This window comes from Pteropus vampyrus, unplaced genomic scaffold, assembly GCF_000151845.1.
Source record: "Pteropus vampyrus isolate Shadow unplaced genomic scaffold, Pvam_2.0 Scaffold561, whole genome shotgun sequence".
In the NCBI taxonomy this organism is placed as follows: domain Eukaryota; kingdom Metazoa; phylum Chordata; class Mammalia; order Chiroptera; family Pteropodidae; genus Pteropus; species Pteropus vampyrus.
Genome location: NW_011889342.1, coordinates 84,312 through 99,115, shown reverse-complemented (window position 1 = coordinate 99,115; position 14,804 = coordinate 84,312). Strand labels below are relative to the sequence as shown.

Below are 14,804 nucleotides of genomic sequence, written 5' to 3'. Positions count from 1 at the left end.
TCCCACACTCCCTCAACGGCCACTCCAGTCCGGGCCTTGACGGGCTGGGATACTGTCCCCTACCCTACCCAGGACAGCCCTAAGGCTAGGTTGGGAATCATCCATCTACACCAGGCTCCCAGAGCCACGACAGGCGGAGCTAGGACCTACCCCAGGACCCTGATCCATTCCATTCCCTGGAAGTCCCTCCGCGTCGGGGATCCTGAATTCCCAACCACGAGGACTACTCTCCCCTCCCCCCAACATCATGCTGACATCACTGTCCCAGTCCTACAGAACTCCCCATTCAGCCGGCACCGCATTTTCAGTACAACCCGTTTCTCCCTAACACCAAGCCGATTGCCCCGACGCTGTTCCTTGACAGTTGGGTGGGGCCAGAACCTGACCGTTGGCCCGCCCCCAACCTGGCACCCGCCCCCAACCTGGCACCCGCCCCCTACAGCCCACTTAGGAAGGGGTGGAAGAGGCTTTTAAGACAGCCTTGCAGGGCCATTGCCCAGACCTACTCTTAATCTTGGGCATCCTTCCTCAAAGCGAGGCTCCCAGGATCTCCTCAGTCACTCCCCCACACCCGGTGTTCACTGAAAGACTGATCACACCCAAAAGCTGCCTCTTTCAGTACTAACTGGGGGTCTGGCACATTGGTCTTCGAGTGGAAACAGCTTAGCCAGAACTGAACCTGAATACTAGGTGTGTAAGGGGTGTGAGCCTGACATTCAGGCCTCTGTGGGAGTGACAGAGAAAGAAAGGGGCAGGGCTGGAGCATACAAACTGCCAGCTGTGCCTCCCAGCCACCCCTAAGACACCACAAACCTAGCCAGGAGTGGGAGTCGAATGCCCAGGGGAGTTTCAGCAGAGGCAAGAAGCCTGAAGACGTGTTCCCACTCAGCCTCTCCCCGAAGTGTGACCTCAACCAGTCACTATTTTCTCGTCCAAAGAAGAAATGGGGCTTTCATAGCTCCACCCTCCCCTCTGCAGACCCTCAAGTGCCTTTCACTGGTAAGGGGGCTTGCAGATGAGACAAGCCCATCCTAGAGTACAGATCTAGGTAGGACCCTGGAAGCTCCAGACAGGAGAAACAAAGAAGGAAGTCTCAGCCCCTAGACAATTCCCCCTGTTCAGGCACCCTCTCCATTCCCCAAATCCCATTTACTCCTCATTGCTGAGGCCTGGGCTTTGAGGTTCAGTAATGGCTCCAACAAAGCCAGGCTTTGCAAGGCTGGGTCTTTCACCTTTCCGCTCTCTCCACAGTGCCCAGCCCCTTCACCAAAATATTACTTCTGGATTTCCCATGCCATCTTCATTGGAGAGCCCACCAAATATAGTGTTCAGAAGTCTAGTGCTACTGCTTTGTGGCTGTGACAAAGCAAATGACCCAGTTTCCTTATCCATAAAACAGGACACAGCAATCCTTAGCTTCATGGAATTGCTTTGCAGCACACATGAGATGAAACCTTAGTACACAGCAAGCACTCAATTATGGGAGCGATTATCACTGCTGCCGGACAAAGTAGGCACCATTGAAAATCTACAATATAGATTCTAGATCTGCACTGTCCAGTAGGATTGGACTAACATAGCACTAGCCACCTTTCAAGTGTTCAATAGCCATATGTACAATATAGCACAGATATTGAGAGAATATTTCCATCATCTCAGAAAGTTCTACCAAACTCTAGATAGAAGATGTCATTAAGAACAAAGATCTGGAGCCTGACCTGCTTGGGGTTTCAAATCCCAGCTCCACCACTTCCGGCTGTACGACCTTGGGTAAGTTAAGTAAGCTCTCTGTGCCTCAGTTTCCTCATCTGTAAAATGGGGATCATCATACCCGCCTTATCGGGTTGTTGTGAGGATGTACACGAGTTCATGTTTGTAAAGTGCTTAGAACAGTATCCGGCTCCTAGAGCTCAGTAAGCATATGTTAAAATCACTGTCAGGCAGTGAAGAGTGGAACTGGATCCAGGAGGAGCCCAGGGCCAGCCCCTGAGAAAAACAGAAGTGGGCCCTAAGTGGCAGGGCAGTTGTGAGGACAGTTGTCAATGTACTTTGTAGAGTGACTTGAAACACCTTCAGGAAAATGGAGTGGCTGCCCCCATCCCATCCCTCCGTCCCTCTGGGCTCCTGGGAAAGGTCAGGGCTCCACACCTGCCCGCCTTCTCTCCCCTTACCATCTCCGTAGGCTGGCCCAGGGTCCTCAGCCCAGGTGGGCAGGAAGGGCACTGTGAGAGGTAAGCGGGGCCTGCGGGAGGTCAGATAGCCACCAGGTGGTCCCCCAGGCTCACGGCCAAGGGGGCTGGGGGGCCTCTCAGCAGCCGAGGTGGCCAGCAGCTCCTGCAGGATGTTGATGGGCGACACAGTGAGCTCCCAGTTGGTGATGCCAAAGTCACGCAGATGGGCCCGGGCATGGCTGGAGAGGCCAGCCCTCGTGTCAAAGCCAGCCCCGCAGAAGTCACAGCGCATCAGGCTAAAGGTGCCAGGGTCGAAGTTAGCCACTGTGGAGAGAGAGAAGACATGGACTACCTGGGAGGGAAAAGGGGTTAACTCTCCAGCCCCAGCCCTCCCCTCTCCTGGGGCTGCTCACCCTCAGAAGGTCACACACCTGGTGCTGTTCCTCACCTGGATACCTCCCTTCCCCTTTGCTGATTATGCGCCTGCCTGCATTAGCTCCTATGTCCCCCCAACTCCAAGAAGTCTTCTCTCTTGACCTGCCACATTCTTCCTTCATACAGCTTGCTGCATTAGGGACCACACCCTCAAACATTTCTTGAGTTGTGAATTTGGAATCATTTGGGTGAGTGTTTAATTAAGACCCTTCTTGTGCCTAGAGCTCATTTTTCCTGAGCTTCCCCCATCACAGACCTGGTCACTCAACATCATAACTGCCTGGTTTCATGGTTGTCTCCCCCTGCCCCTCACCCCCAGCGCATGTGCACACACATACTCTCAAACACCATACCAGAACCTCCCCAAGTGGGCTCCATGTCTGCCCGCATCAGAACTACCCAGGGTACTCGTGTTGGAGACAGACCTCCAGAATCAGAACCTTGGTCCCTGGGACTCTGTATACCTCACAGGCAGCCCTGGGGGTTCTGAAGCCAGCCAGGGTTCTACCAATGCTGTGACTAGGCCATGAACTCCAGGAGAGCAGGGACTGCCGTTTCATTCACTGCTGTGGCCCCAATGCTCAGAACAGAGGGGACCTCACTCAATAAATATTTGTCAAATGAAGGAACCAATGAAATCCCCTGCCTGGGGCTGACCCTCTGCCTATAATTCTTCCTTCAGCTTCTGGAAGGGCCAGCATATGGGGGCATCCCCACACCTCCACCAATGTGGTAGCCTTTGTGGCTGCTCTCAGATCTTCCCAGGGGGAGGCCCCAACTTCACCCCAGCTTGGTACTATGGGAGGATTTAGAGTGAGGGTTGAGTGGTTCAGACTCAGGTGCTCAGCCATGCGTCTTGGGGGCCTTGGAAGGAGATGGGTGCTGGATTGAAGTCCCCCTACCTTTTTTCTTCTTCTTCTGGAAGGAGAACCTGCGTTCGATGGCCTTCACCTCCTCGGCAGAGATGAAATGCCGCACGTTGTAGCTGACGCCCACGCGGTTCAGGTGGCCGCGCACATGGTTGGCCAGGCCAATGCCGTTGTGGAAGCGATCGGGGCAGTAGGGGCATTTCCGCTCCTCGTGCTTCAGCGCCACCGCTGGGTCCCCATCCAGGAGTGCATCCAGCCCCAGTGGGCTGCCCAGTGGTGCATCCAAGAGTAGGAAGTCCAGGGGGTGGGTGGCCCCCAGCCCCAACTCCTCTGGCTGCAACCTTGGGGGTGCCCTGGCTTCCGTAGCCAGGATCTGGGACCCTAGCCTGGCCACTAGAACCACTGGCACCATCTCACGGAGCTGCTGCTGCTGCGCTGGTGAGGCCTCGGCTGCTTGCAGGGCTTCTCGGAAAGTCCGCTTCAGCTCCAGGGCTGACTCTGGGATGAGGCCAGGGACAGCTGGGGGTGGAAAGATCCCATTTTGAGGGGAAAAGTCCATTTCCGAGGCCAGTTGTATGTCTTCCTCTTCCTCTTCGCTCCAGGGATGCCTCTGGTCCCCTAGTTGGGCTGGAAGCCCCTGCAGGTGGACAATATTTTTGCCTCTACTGGGCTGTAAGGAATAGGGGGTGGATGCTAGTGGTGAGGGAAAGGCTGGCCTTCCCAGAGGCCTCTGGCCCAAGCCACGCAGGAGTGGCTTTGACAGTGGGAAATCCCTTGTGTCCAGCTGCTGGCAGCCTGGGCCAAAGGCCAGACTGGGGTCGTATCCAGCAGGGTTCTCCTGCCACGAGGGGGCCAAGAGTGGCTCAGCATTGCCAAAGTAGTCCTCAGTGGCTTCAGGGAAGCGGGCATATGCATCCTGGCTGGTGCCAGGCTGGCTGGCAGGGTCCTCCTCGAAAGCCTCGCCATCCTCCTCCCAGTGGGGACGAGCATGTACAAGCCTCACGTGCTCCCTGAGCAGGCTCTCGCTGGGTGCTGGGAAGCCACAGAAAATGCAGGCACTGAGGCCTGACGAAGCTCCATAAGGCTGATAACCAAGGGCAGTAGTGTCAGGGCCAGGGCTGCCACCGCCAAAGGGCTCCTTGGCAGCCTGGCCTGGTGGCTCGCGTGCATGCAGCTTGGCATGCTGCACGAAGGCCTTGGAGGAACTGGTGCCAAAGATGCACTTGGCGCACTGTAGCCTTGCCTCCCGGCCCTCATCACTTGGGACCTGCTTCAGCTTCTGGATTTCCTCAAGGATCTTCTCCCGGGAGGTCTGGTGCAGCTGCCGATGCTGCTCCAGGTCACTGGGGTCAGCGAATGCCCAGCCACATTCACCACAGGCCAGCGGGGCCAAGTCGGCTGGGAGCTCCTGGCCTGGGGCTCGGCGGTGCTGGCCCATGTGCTCCAGAAGGTGCTCCTTCTGCTTGAAGTAGATGCTGCACTCGACGCATGGGAACACAGCTGGGTCCTCATCCTCATCCTCATCTGGGCTGGTCACCACCTCGGCCACCTCCTCTAGCAACTCACATAAGAAGGGCCCCGTCTGGACCGGAGGCAGTATTGGCTGTAGCCGCTCCACAGATGCCTCTGAGTTAACTGTCCAGGTCTGCGTGGCCACCTCCGAGGCCGACCGTGGCAGGCCCCACTCGGCGGATGACTGGGCTAGCCCTTCCAGGTCCGTCAAGTGTTCTCTAGTGCCCACCATGGCCACATCAAAGGTCTTCATGGTGTCTTCCACAGGCACCAGCACTGTCCTGAAGGAGGTGAAGGGCAGTGGTGGGGGTGGCAGGTCCAGGGGCAGCCCTGAGTCCCGGGTTGGGGCCTGCTCATCCGTATCTTGGAGCCAGTCCAATCTGGAGTGGCCCCGGGGGGACTTCTCCAAGAGCTTCGGTTCACCCTGGTGGTGTAAGAACCTTCTAGAGCCCTGGAGCTCAGCATGGGGCTTCATGGTTCTCACAATGACAGAGTCCTTAAACCTCCGCTCAGATGGGATGCCCTCCCCGGCCTCCTGGACCACGGGATGCTCCCAGGGCCCCTGGCCATCAGGGAGGCCAGGGAAGTGGCCCAGGAGATGGGGTGGTGGGGAACCCGGCCGGAAGTCCAGGCTGCCTCCATCCCAGCAGCTGTAAGGAAGTGCCAATGGGAACAGGTTAGCCATGGGCCTCAGTTCCCCTTCCTCAGGCAGGGGAGGGGTATCTCTGAGGCAGTCTGAGACAGGCCCCAGAGACCCAGCCCAAGGGTGACCTTAGAGGGCGGGAGGTGGGGGGAGTACACGTGGACCCTTCCAAAGCCATTGGGCCAAAATCCAAATTCAGCTCCTAGGATGCACCCATACATGTAGCCCAGCCCTTCTGCAGTGCGGGTGAGTGTGCAGAGACCACACTGGGGTCACAAAGTGTGTCCCTAAGTCTGGTGGCACAATCAACTCTCATCTGTCCCTCCGGAGGGCCCAAGGCTCTGACTCATATTCTAGGGTGCTTTTGTCTTAGTCTTCCTCAAACTGGGATGATTTAGTTTATCTAGTTTCACCTTTCCAGCAAATTTGCTGAAACTCTGTGGCATGAACAGCTTCACGGGACATAGTTCCCCCACCCCTGCCCCTGCACCTTCACTCTTGGAAGGGCAGAGATAGGAGAAATGCAATTCCCCACTCAGCCTCTGGCCCCAGTGACCCTGACCTCTGTTATGGGAGTGGGGAGGTGCAGCCACTTCACTAAGCCTCTGTTCTCAACCCTAAAAATGGGACGAGTCCCAAGAACCAGGAGCTTCTGCACCCTTGTGCAACATCTAAGGAACTCTCTCACACCCATAATCAAAGAAAACTTAATACTTGGCAGGTGGTCATTTAAATGATCCCAACCATAGCCCTTCAACAGGGAACTTTGACCACATGTAGTATAAGGTAAAGATGACACAACTCAGTGCTGGGGAAACGCTTCGCTTGGCCCAATGCCTGGCTCCCAGTCAGTCCATGACTAATGTGGTTCCTACTATGACTATTCCTGATCCATCTCCCTTCATTTTCAAGATCCTGCCTGCACAAAGGGCTGTCGATCATACTTTCTAAGCCCCATCAGTGACATGATACTAACGGGACTATCCCCCCCGAGGGCTGTGGCAAAAATTGAGTGGGGTAAACCTGTGCCGAGAGCTCAGAACACAGTAAGCACTCAATAACGGAGAGCTGTTAATAATGATATGAGCATTATTACATATTGGCAACTGCCACACCTTTTAATAAAGGGGCACTGGCACCAGCATTGCTGTCAATTCCTGCTCCTAGCCAACATCCCTTGGATCCTCAAGGCAAGTTTGTAAAATGCATCTCAGGGACTTTACAGATGAGAAAACTGAGGCTCAAAGAGGCCTGGCATCGTTCTAAGGGCCACCTGGCAGAGTGAGGACTCCAAGGGTCCAACTTCCAGGTTCCTGCCCCTCTGGCTCTGCTCCTGGCAGGGATAATGAGAGTTGACCGTCTGTTTTCATCCCAGTCCTCCCCGCAACCCCTACACATGCCCAAGGGCTTGCCTGCAGGGAGCCACCACCTTTTCTGTTCTCCTGATTCCCTCCTGTTCCCTTCTTACTCCCAGGGGCTTCTCTGGGGCCTGGACACGTCTTGCTTGCCCCCCTGCCCTCCCTGAGGTCAGGGCCAGCATGGCACTCACCAGCTGCTGATCCGATGGGTGGCGGAGGTGGCACGGGGGAGGGCTTCGCTGAGGCCGGGATGGGGCTGCCCGTCTGCAACAGAGAGGGGAGACCCTGAGGGGCTGGGGTCCCCCTGGCTGGGGCCCTTTGTACCCCAGCTCCAGGAGCCCTGCCGGGCACCTTGGGAGGGCCCTGCTGGCTCTCCACCCCTCTCCCCTGAGAGGCCTTTGGCCTCTATATTCCTGAGCCTTGAAGGGATTTCCTTGGAGGAGTCCCCTTATCATTCCTGGGGAACCCCAGGGGCTTGTGCCTTAAACCCTCCTCTCTTTGTCCCTACTGGGCAGTCAGGGTGAATTTTAAAAGTCACACCCTGGTAAAAACTCACCTGGCTCATATCTACAGTAAAAACCAGATTTGCAAACCACCACCTACAAGGGCCTGTGAGGTCAGACCTCTGCAGGTCTCTCCAGCCTCACCTCTCTCTCCTCATCCCTCACTCACTCTACTGACTGCTCCTGAAGACTCAAGCCCACCTAACTCTGATTTCAAGGCCTTGCACTGGCTACTCCTCTGCCCCAGAGAACCCTTCCCTAGCCACCTGCTAAAGTGAGCTCCTGTGATTTTTCTCTCTTGTCACCTATTTTGTTTATTCCTTAGCACTCTCTGAAACTGCCTGGTTTATTGTCTGGATAACTGCTTGCCTGTGTCCCCTGATAACATGTAAGCACTCCCTGAGGGCAGGGACCTTTTCGGCCTCATTCACTGCAGCATCCAGTGCCTGGCACACAACAGGTGCTCAATCAATACTAGCCAGATGATGAGTGAACAGCCCTCTAGCCCGAGCTGTGGATGTCCTGACCCTGCCTTCCAGACCCCATTCTAGGCCTATATCCCCTTCCTGGGACCCCTTGCACAGATAGAGCCAACTCTCCATTATCGCCTGTGGAGCCAACGCCGGGAGCGACCACAGGGCTTCTAGCCTGTGTCTCCTCTGTCTGCCACCACCACCGCCCCCGCCTGACGCGGGTAAGCATGCCAGTCGGGGCTCCTGCCAATGGCCTGGGCCAAGGTTAACACACTGGGGGAACTTGCACCCCGTCCAGAGCCCAACAGATGCAATTGCTGAATTAGCTTCAATTTGAGGAAGGGCCAGGAATGGACTAGTGCCGAGGCTTATTCTTTTTCCAATCCCCTATCATCAAATTTGCCCAGGACAGTGAGAGCTGACTGTCAGGAGCCAAAGAATTAAAAGTTCGGGCAGGGATGGGTGGAAGGGTCAGAAAATTGTAATCACTGCCCAAGGATTGATCTGCTGAGCCTGAGAGAAGGGCTGTAACTGTCGTGTGGCCTCTAGAAGGTGAGGATGCTGATGGGGATATAGCAATTCGTTGTCCAGAGCAATTTACCATTCTTCATACTATTCGTATTTGGGGCCAATCATTCTTCAGTGGGAGTTGCCCTGTGCATTGCAGGATGTTGAACAGCATCCCTGGTCTCCACCCAGTACATGCCAGTAGCCCCCTGCCCTGCCCCCTGCAATCATGACAACCAAAAATGTCTCCAAATATAGCTAAAGTGTCCCCTAGGTGCAGAATCATCCCTTGCTTGAGGACCCCTGCTTTAGACAAATGGGGAGCAGGGCCAGACCAGGGGTATGCTTGGATACATATGCCGGCATCAGGATGAAGGATGGGGCAGGTGGGGTATTGGAGAGGGTGTGATAGTTGAAAAAGCCAGACCTGGACCAGTCAAGGGAGCAAGACCACAAGCATCAGAAGCTTCTCAGGAGGAGGCAACCAGTTCACTGGCAACAGGCGCCAGCACAGCCACTAGTCTCAGGGTCCAGGCGTCCTGCTTCTGAGACTCCAGGTGTCCCAGATTCAAGGATTCTGCGATTGCCGTTGTCTAAGAATTCCATGAGCCCCCGAGCCGTGTTGGCCTCTTTGAGCAGCTCCAGTGAGGCTCCTATTTTTAGTGGCAGTGACTTTGAAGGAAGCAGGCCAAGTAGGACCCCGTATCCAAGGCACCTGGGGGCCAGTGGGCTCACCCAGCTGGTGGGGATCCAGAAGTCTCTATGGGTCAGACAAGGCACCCAGGACACAGCCCTCAGCAGTGGTCATGCCAAGGGGCCCTCATGGACTTCCGCCTTTTGGGGTCCCCGAGAGGTTTAAAAATGAGAAAGGGAATACAAGAAGGGTGTCCGTGAGCAGCCTGAACCACGCCAGGCAGCATGGCTGAGGGCCAAGAATCTAGACTTTGGAGTCAGTTGATACTAGTTTAAGGCTCAGCAGTGACCGGAAGGGCATGCCTTTCCCATTCTAAGCCTCAGTTTCCTCCTATGTATGGTGGAAACAGCCATCAACCCAGTCTCGCAGGGCAGGTGACTGATGCCAAGGAAATCACAATAAATGCTCCATCCAGAGAGGCAGTGGTAGTGGGGAAAGAAGAAGGTAAGAGTGCCTGGGCGGGGGAGTGGGGGTTGGGGCTGGCTCAGAGACACCCCAGGTTGGAAGCTGGAGGCTGGCCCCAAAGCCTTAGGCCTCCGCTCATTCCATGTTCTGATTTCCTCCCCAGCCTGAGGCCCCATGAGGGCAGATATGATGCGTTGTTCGTCCCCTGGCACCCTGGTTTCAATGCCAGGCACACACCAGACTCTTCGTCAATCCATGTGGACCATCTTAGCCACCCAAACCTTGGCTGCACCTGGGAGGCCAACCAGAGAGGCCAAACATTGAGTGGGCAGCTGCAGGGAGGCTCTGGGGTTTCCAGGCCAATGGCCATACTGGAAGACAGAGGAGGCAGTGGATGCATCCATGTCCAGGCGGAGAATTTTGGAGGTAGACATTCCAGGGGTCTCCTTGGGGGACTCCAAGGGCTAGATGGAGCTGAGGGAGGGCCCAGGCTTCGGGTGGAACAGCAGCCCCAGAAACAATTCCTATTTATAGACATCACAAGACTCCTAGGGCAGGTGCCTGTGCCAGGGAAGGGGGGTGGAGCAGGCTGAGAGGGCAGCAGGAGGTGCGGGGGGAACGCCGTGTCCGAAGCCCAGGCCCTTCTCCAACCTTCAGGCTGAGACCCTACTTCAAGCCATCCTTGCTCCCATGCCCCTATTTGCCCAGGGACACCACTAAGGGTGGGCCTGGCCCCCCTTAGCAGCCACAATCCCCTCCTCCCCAGGCACATGCACTGGACCCTGGTTGATTCCCTGGGGGACCTTGAGGACACACCTACCTACCTACCTGGAGCATTTGCCAGGTAGAGAAGAAGCACCCAATTCCTCAGAACCAGAATTAGAGAGGACCCTGGGATCCCAGCGCCCATTCCCTGGGGCTCCCACAAAGTCAAGGTCCTGGGAGTGCCCTGTCCAGCCATGTGACCTAGGACAGGGCCCTGTCTCTCTTTCAGCCTCAGTTACTAAGGGTTTGGAGAAGGGGATTGCTATGGTTCCCTGAGTACTAATACTCCATAGGTCTCACCCTGCCATCCCCCTGCATGATACCTTCAGGTGCCACCAGACACCTTCATGCCATGTATATGTGGAGCCCATTGCCTTACTCACTGTTCCTCATCTGTGACTCCTGGATGTACCCCGCCCCCTACACCCCGCCAGGCAGGGCCAGGCTGGGCTGCCCCCATTGTAGTCATAACACCTGGCAGCTGATCTGTCTCCATGATTCCAGATGGCAGGGTCCATGAGAGTGAAGATGCTGCGTGCACTTGGTTACTGGCTGTGCCCAATGCCCAGCCCTGGGAAGATGCTCTGTAAATATCTGAGCCCCACAAGCATTGCTAAGGGTTAGTGGGGGCAAGTCAAGAATGCCTTGACAGAGCATGGTGGTTAAGAATGAGGGCTGTCAAGCCAGGTTACTGACTAGCTTTGTGACCTTAGGCAACTTAACCCAATCGGGTTCTCAGTTTCTTCAACTCTAACACGGGACAATAATAATCAAGGCTACCCCCGACAGGGTTCTTTTGAGAATGACATATAGTCACGTAAAGGGCTTGGCATGTAGAAATCCCCCAACAGGGTACTACAAGGAAACCAAGGCCTTCAGGGCAGGCCAAGGAAATGAAGGGAGATATATCTGGTGCATCAGCTTGCACTGTACCCACCACTCTTCAGCCACACGAGGCTCCTGCCTGGTCCTTGAACACACCAGGCTCCCTCTCACCTTTGCACCTGCCATTCCCTCCACCTGGCTTGCCCTTCCCATCATTCATTCCATGCTCCACTCAAATTCCACCCCTTCAGGGAGGTGTTCCCAGGTTCTCCAGGAACGGGCCTGGTACTTTGTTGAATACCTTCACAGCATTTGTCTCTACCTGCCCTTATTATTTAGTTGTTTGTTGTCCGTCTCCCCTACTAGAATGTCAGGCCTCTGTGGGCACGGACTTGTATCTCTTTTGTTTATAAGTTGTATCCCTAGCACCTAGAACAGAGATTGGCACATAGTAGGTGCTGAGCATTTAATGAATAACAAATCTTGAGGTGGGAATGGTGTGAGAGCCCCTTTTTCTGGGTAAACTGAGGCACAAAGGGACATTCAGTATCCCTGATTACTAAGTCTCTCCCCAGCCACTAGAGGGCACAAGCTGTTTTGCCTCATGGCTCAGGGACAGAACTCACCAAAAACAGTGCAGCAAGAGAGAGCCAGGATAGACTGCTGAGGCAGAGAATGCCTGTGGAACAAGTGGGCTTATGGCAGGGAGCTTGGGGTGCTAAGCTGGGGACCTAGACCCCATTAGTGTGCTCAAAGGAGGGAGCCAGACAGACCTGAGCTCAAATCCCAGCTCCTTACCACCCACTGGGGGATCTTGGTTAGGTCATCGGCTCGCAGGTCCGTTTTCACAATTATAAAATGGAAACCTAAGCAGAGTGCAAAGAGAAGGCTCTGGACCCAAGCAGAACCCAAATCCCAACTCAGCCGCAGCTGGGCTGGGTGACCTGGCCCTCTCTGAGCCTTGGAAACATGGGACTGGATGCTCTCCCAGGGCCACGGGGCCCACCCTCTTACCAGAAATGCCACCTCTGCCATCCAGAATGTCTCGGGGGCCCTCCTTGGTGACAGGCAGGTAATGAGTGGACCGGAAGATGCCACCATCACCCTCTGCAGCCTCAGCCCCACCTTCAATGTCCTCTCTTGGTGCTGGGCCAGGCAGTCTCTCTGGGCCTCGAGGACGGTCTGGGGTGGCCAGGCCGCCTGCCAGGGGCCCATCCATGGATTCTCTCTGCTTGGCTCCACTCAGCTTCCTGGCTGGCTCAGTGAGGCATTGTAGGTCTGGGGGCAGAGAGACAGGTGCTTAGGAGAAGTAGGAAAGAAACTCTGCCTCAATTTCTCCTTCCCTGAAGCCACAGTCCTCACCCTTGCAGCCCAGTGCCTCAGTTTATCTCCCAGCCCAAGTGAGCTAAGTAAATGGTGCTGAGGCCCTATCCACACACAGTGTACCCTAGATGGCTCTTATCGTCAGCATGCCTCAGTCTCACCACCAACGATGCTTCTCTTTATCAAGATCCTGTTCTGCCTCAGTTTACCCATCTTTACAGATGCACTCAGCCACCTTGTTTTCTTCTAGCATTAATCCTATCACTTCTCCCAGATGCCTCCCTTCTGCACTTTCCCCAATTGTGCCCTCACTTCAATGCACATGCATATACCTCATGCCCACACCTTAGCATGCATACCGGCCACTTCTACACTCTGATCCTATATCCTATGTCAAGTCCCTCCATCATTACCCCTGCACTTTTCCCACGTTCTAGCTCTCCCCCCACACCCGACCTTAGGGTATTAAGTATTAACCCCTTCACCCTCACACGCAGCCTCGAGTGACCCCAGCATTAACCCCTTTACTTCCCCCCAACATTACTGCTCCTGCACACCACCCAGCCTGGGTTCCTCTACCCCACCCTCCCAAGATCCCTCTAGTCTGCACGCAAAAGGGATGGATGGGGCTCTTGGTCCAGAAATGAAGACCTTGGGGAGGCCGTGGGGGTGGGGGTTGTCCTCTCCACCTATAAATACCTTCAAGGTAACGGCAGAAAGTGAAGGGCAGGAATGAGGCGCTCTCCCAGGGGAGATGGTGGGGAGGCCCGGCCCAGGCAACCGGGGCGGGGCCGGGGCTCCAGGCCTGGCTGCAGGCGCTGCCCTCGGGGGCCTAGGGGCTCCCAAGGGGCCCGTCCATGGACTGGCAGTCGTGGCAGGGGTCCCTTCCCAGGCCCGGAAAAAGCACCTGCGGGTGCCCACCGGGTGGGCACTGCTCGCGGGGAACCGGAGGGATCGCAACTTCGAAGCACTTTGGCAGCGTGGGGTGGGGGGCTCCTGGCTGGACGCCTCTGGGGGGTCGTAGGGGTGGGAGTGGCGCTGCGCCAGCGTACCCCTCGAGGGGCCAGGGTCCGGGAGATGCGCCCTCGCCCGTGCATCTCGGGGCGGGAGACCCCGCGGGACGTGCCGAGGTAGGGGGGGACACCTGCCCCAAGACCCCCGCTCCTCCCCCCACCTGTGCGGCCCCGCCCCCGACCCAGGCCCCGCCCCTGCAGGCCCCGCCCCGCCCCCCGCCCCCTGCCCCCGGGGGGTCCCGCCTGGCCCGGCCCGGCCCGGCCTCCCACTCCCCGCGCCGGCTCCGCCCCGCCCGCGGGCTCCCCAGGCCAGGCCGGGCCTCACCAGAGAGGCGGCGCCGCCGACCGGGCTCCGGAATTCGGCGCTCCCCTCCTAGGTGCGGCCGTCGCTGCCGCTACCGCTGCTGCCGCTACCGGTGCCGCGGCCTCCGCAGCCGCCGCCGCCTCCACCGCTCGGGCGACATTGTCCCTTTAAATTGCTCCCCCCGGTTGGCGAGATTCTGGATGACCTTGGCAATCAGTGTGAGAGCACGGGCTGGGCCGGGTGCTGGGTGCTCTGGTGCCAGGCCAAAGAGGCTGGGGGGGGTGGCCAGCGGGCGCGCGCCATGTTGGGAGTGGCCAGGCGGGTCACCCTTAAAGGGCCCGCGCGGCCTAAGAGTCCAGGGAGAGGCTCTACTACCATGACAATACTCTAATCACAGTGGCTCCTCACCACCCCACTGGTTCTTCCAATGCTATGCTTGTTAGTAGCACCAGAAGTGTGGGGAGAGGGCAGAGAAGTTCTCCTCTGGGTCACTCATAGCTCATTGAGAACTCCACAGAACCACCCAATCCTTAGCCTTTAGTCCTCAGTTACCTTCCAACAACAAACTCACTGCCTCCTTCCTCATTATCCACACTGGACTTCAGCACTTCCATGCTCCTAGAGCCTGCCCTAGTCCCCAATCCTAAGCCCCTCTTCTCCACCCAACCCCCAGAATCGCAGGCTCCAGGACTACCCCATCATGCACGCATGTTAGGCTAAGCTTCCTGCCTTCTCACAGCTACCACCCATCGACATGTCCAGCCACTCATCTGTCTACCCACCCATTCATCCACACACTCAATCGATCAACCATGGATCTACTCAACCAACTAACCACCTACTCACCCATCCACACGCCCCAAAACCCACTCAAACCGCCCAACCACCGCCCAAGTACATACCTACTTATCCATATAACCAAGCAAGTACCCGCCCTTCCTTACACAGAACCTTCCATCCAGCCATCCAAACATCCATCCAACCATCAATTGCATGTTTACTTG

General features: G+C 56.5%; 1 protein-coding gene across 7 annotated transcripts in view; it reads right to left on the bottom strand.

Annotated features, from left to right (window-relative positions):
• Positions 1 to 13,977, bottom strand: part of WIZ (widely interspaced zinc finger motifs) — a 26,602-nt gene extending 12,625 nt beyond the window's left edge. For 4 of the 7 annotated variants that reach the window (XM_011384089.2, XM_011384092.2, XM_011384091.2 and 1 more), the window contains exons 1-5: positions 13,822 to 13,977; positions 12,175 to 12,438; positions 7,180 to 7,252; positions 3,509 to 5,637; positions 2,172 to 2,495 (exon numbers count right to left, since the gene is read on the bottom strand). In XM_011384089.2, coding sequence (XP_011382391.1) covers positions 2,172 to 2,495; positions 3,509 to 5,637; positions 7,180 to 7,252; positions 12,175 to 12,379 — 2,731 coding nt within the window. In that variant the 5' untranslated portion in view covers positions 12,380 to 12,438; positions 13,822 to 13,977. Of the gene's footprint in view, positions 1 to 2,171; positions 2,496 to 3,508; positions 5,638 to 7,179; positions 7,253 to 12,174; positions 12,439 to 13,182; positions 13,325 to 13,821 lie in introns of those variants that run through there. The other 3 variants (XM_011384090.2, XM_011384096.2, XM_011384099.2) reach the window with 3 other exon arrangements.
• Positions 13,978 to 14,804: the final 827 nt, after the last annotated feature.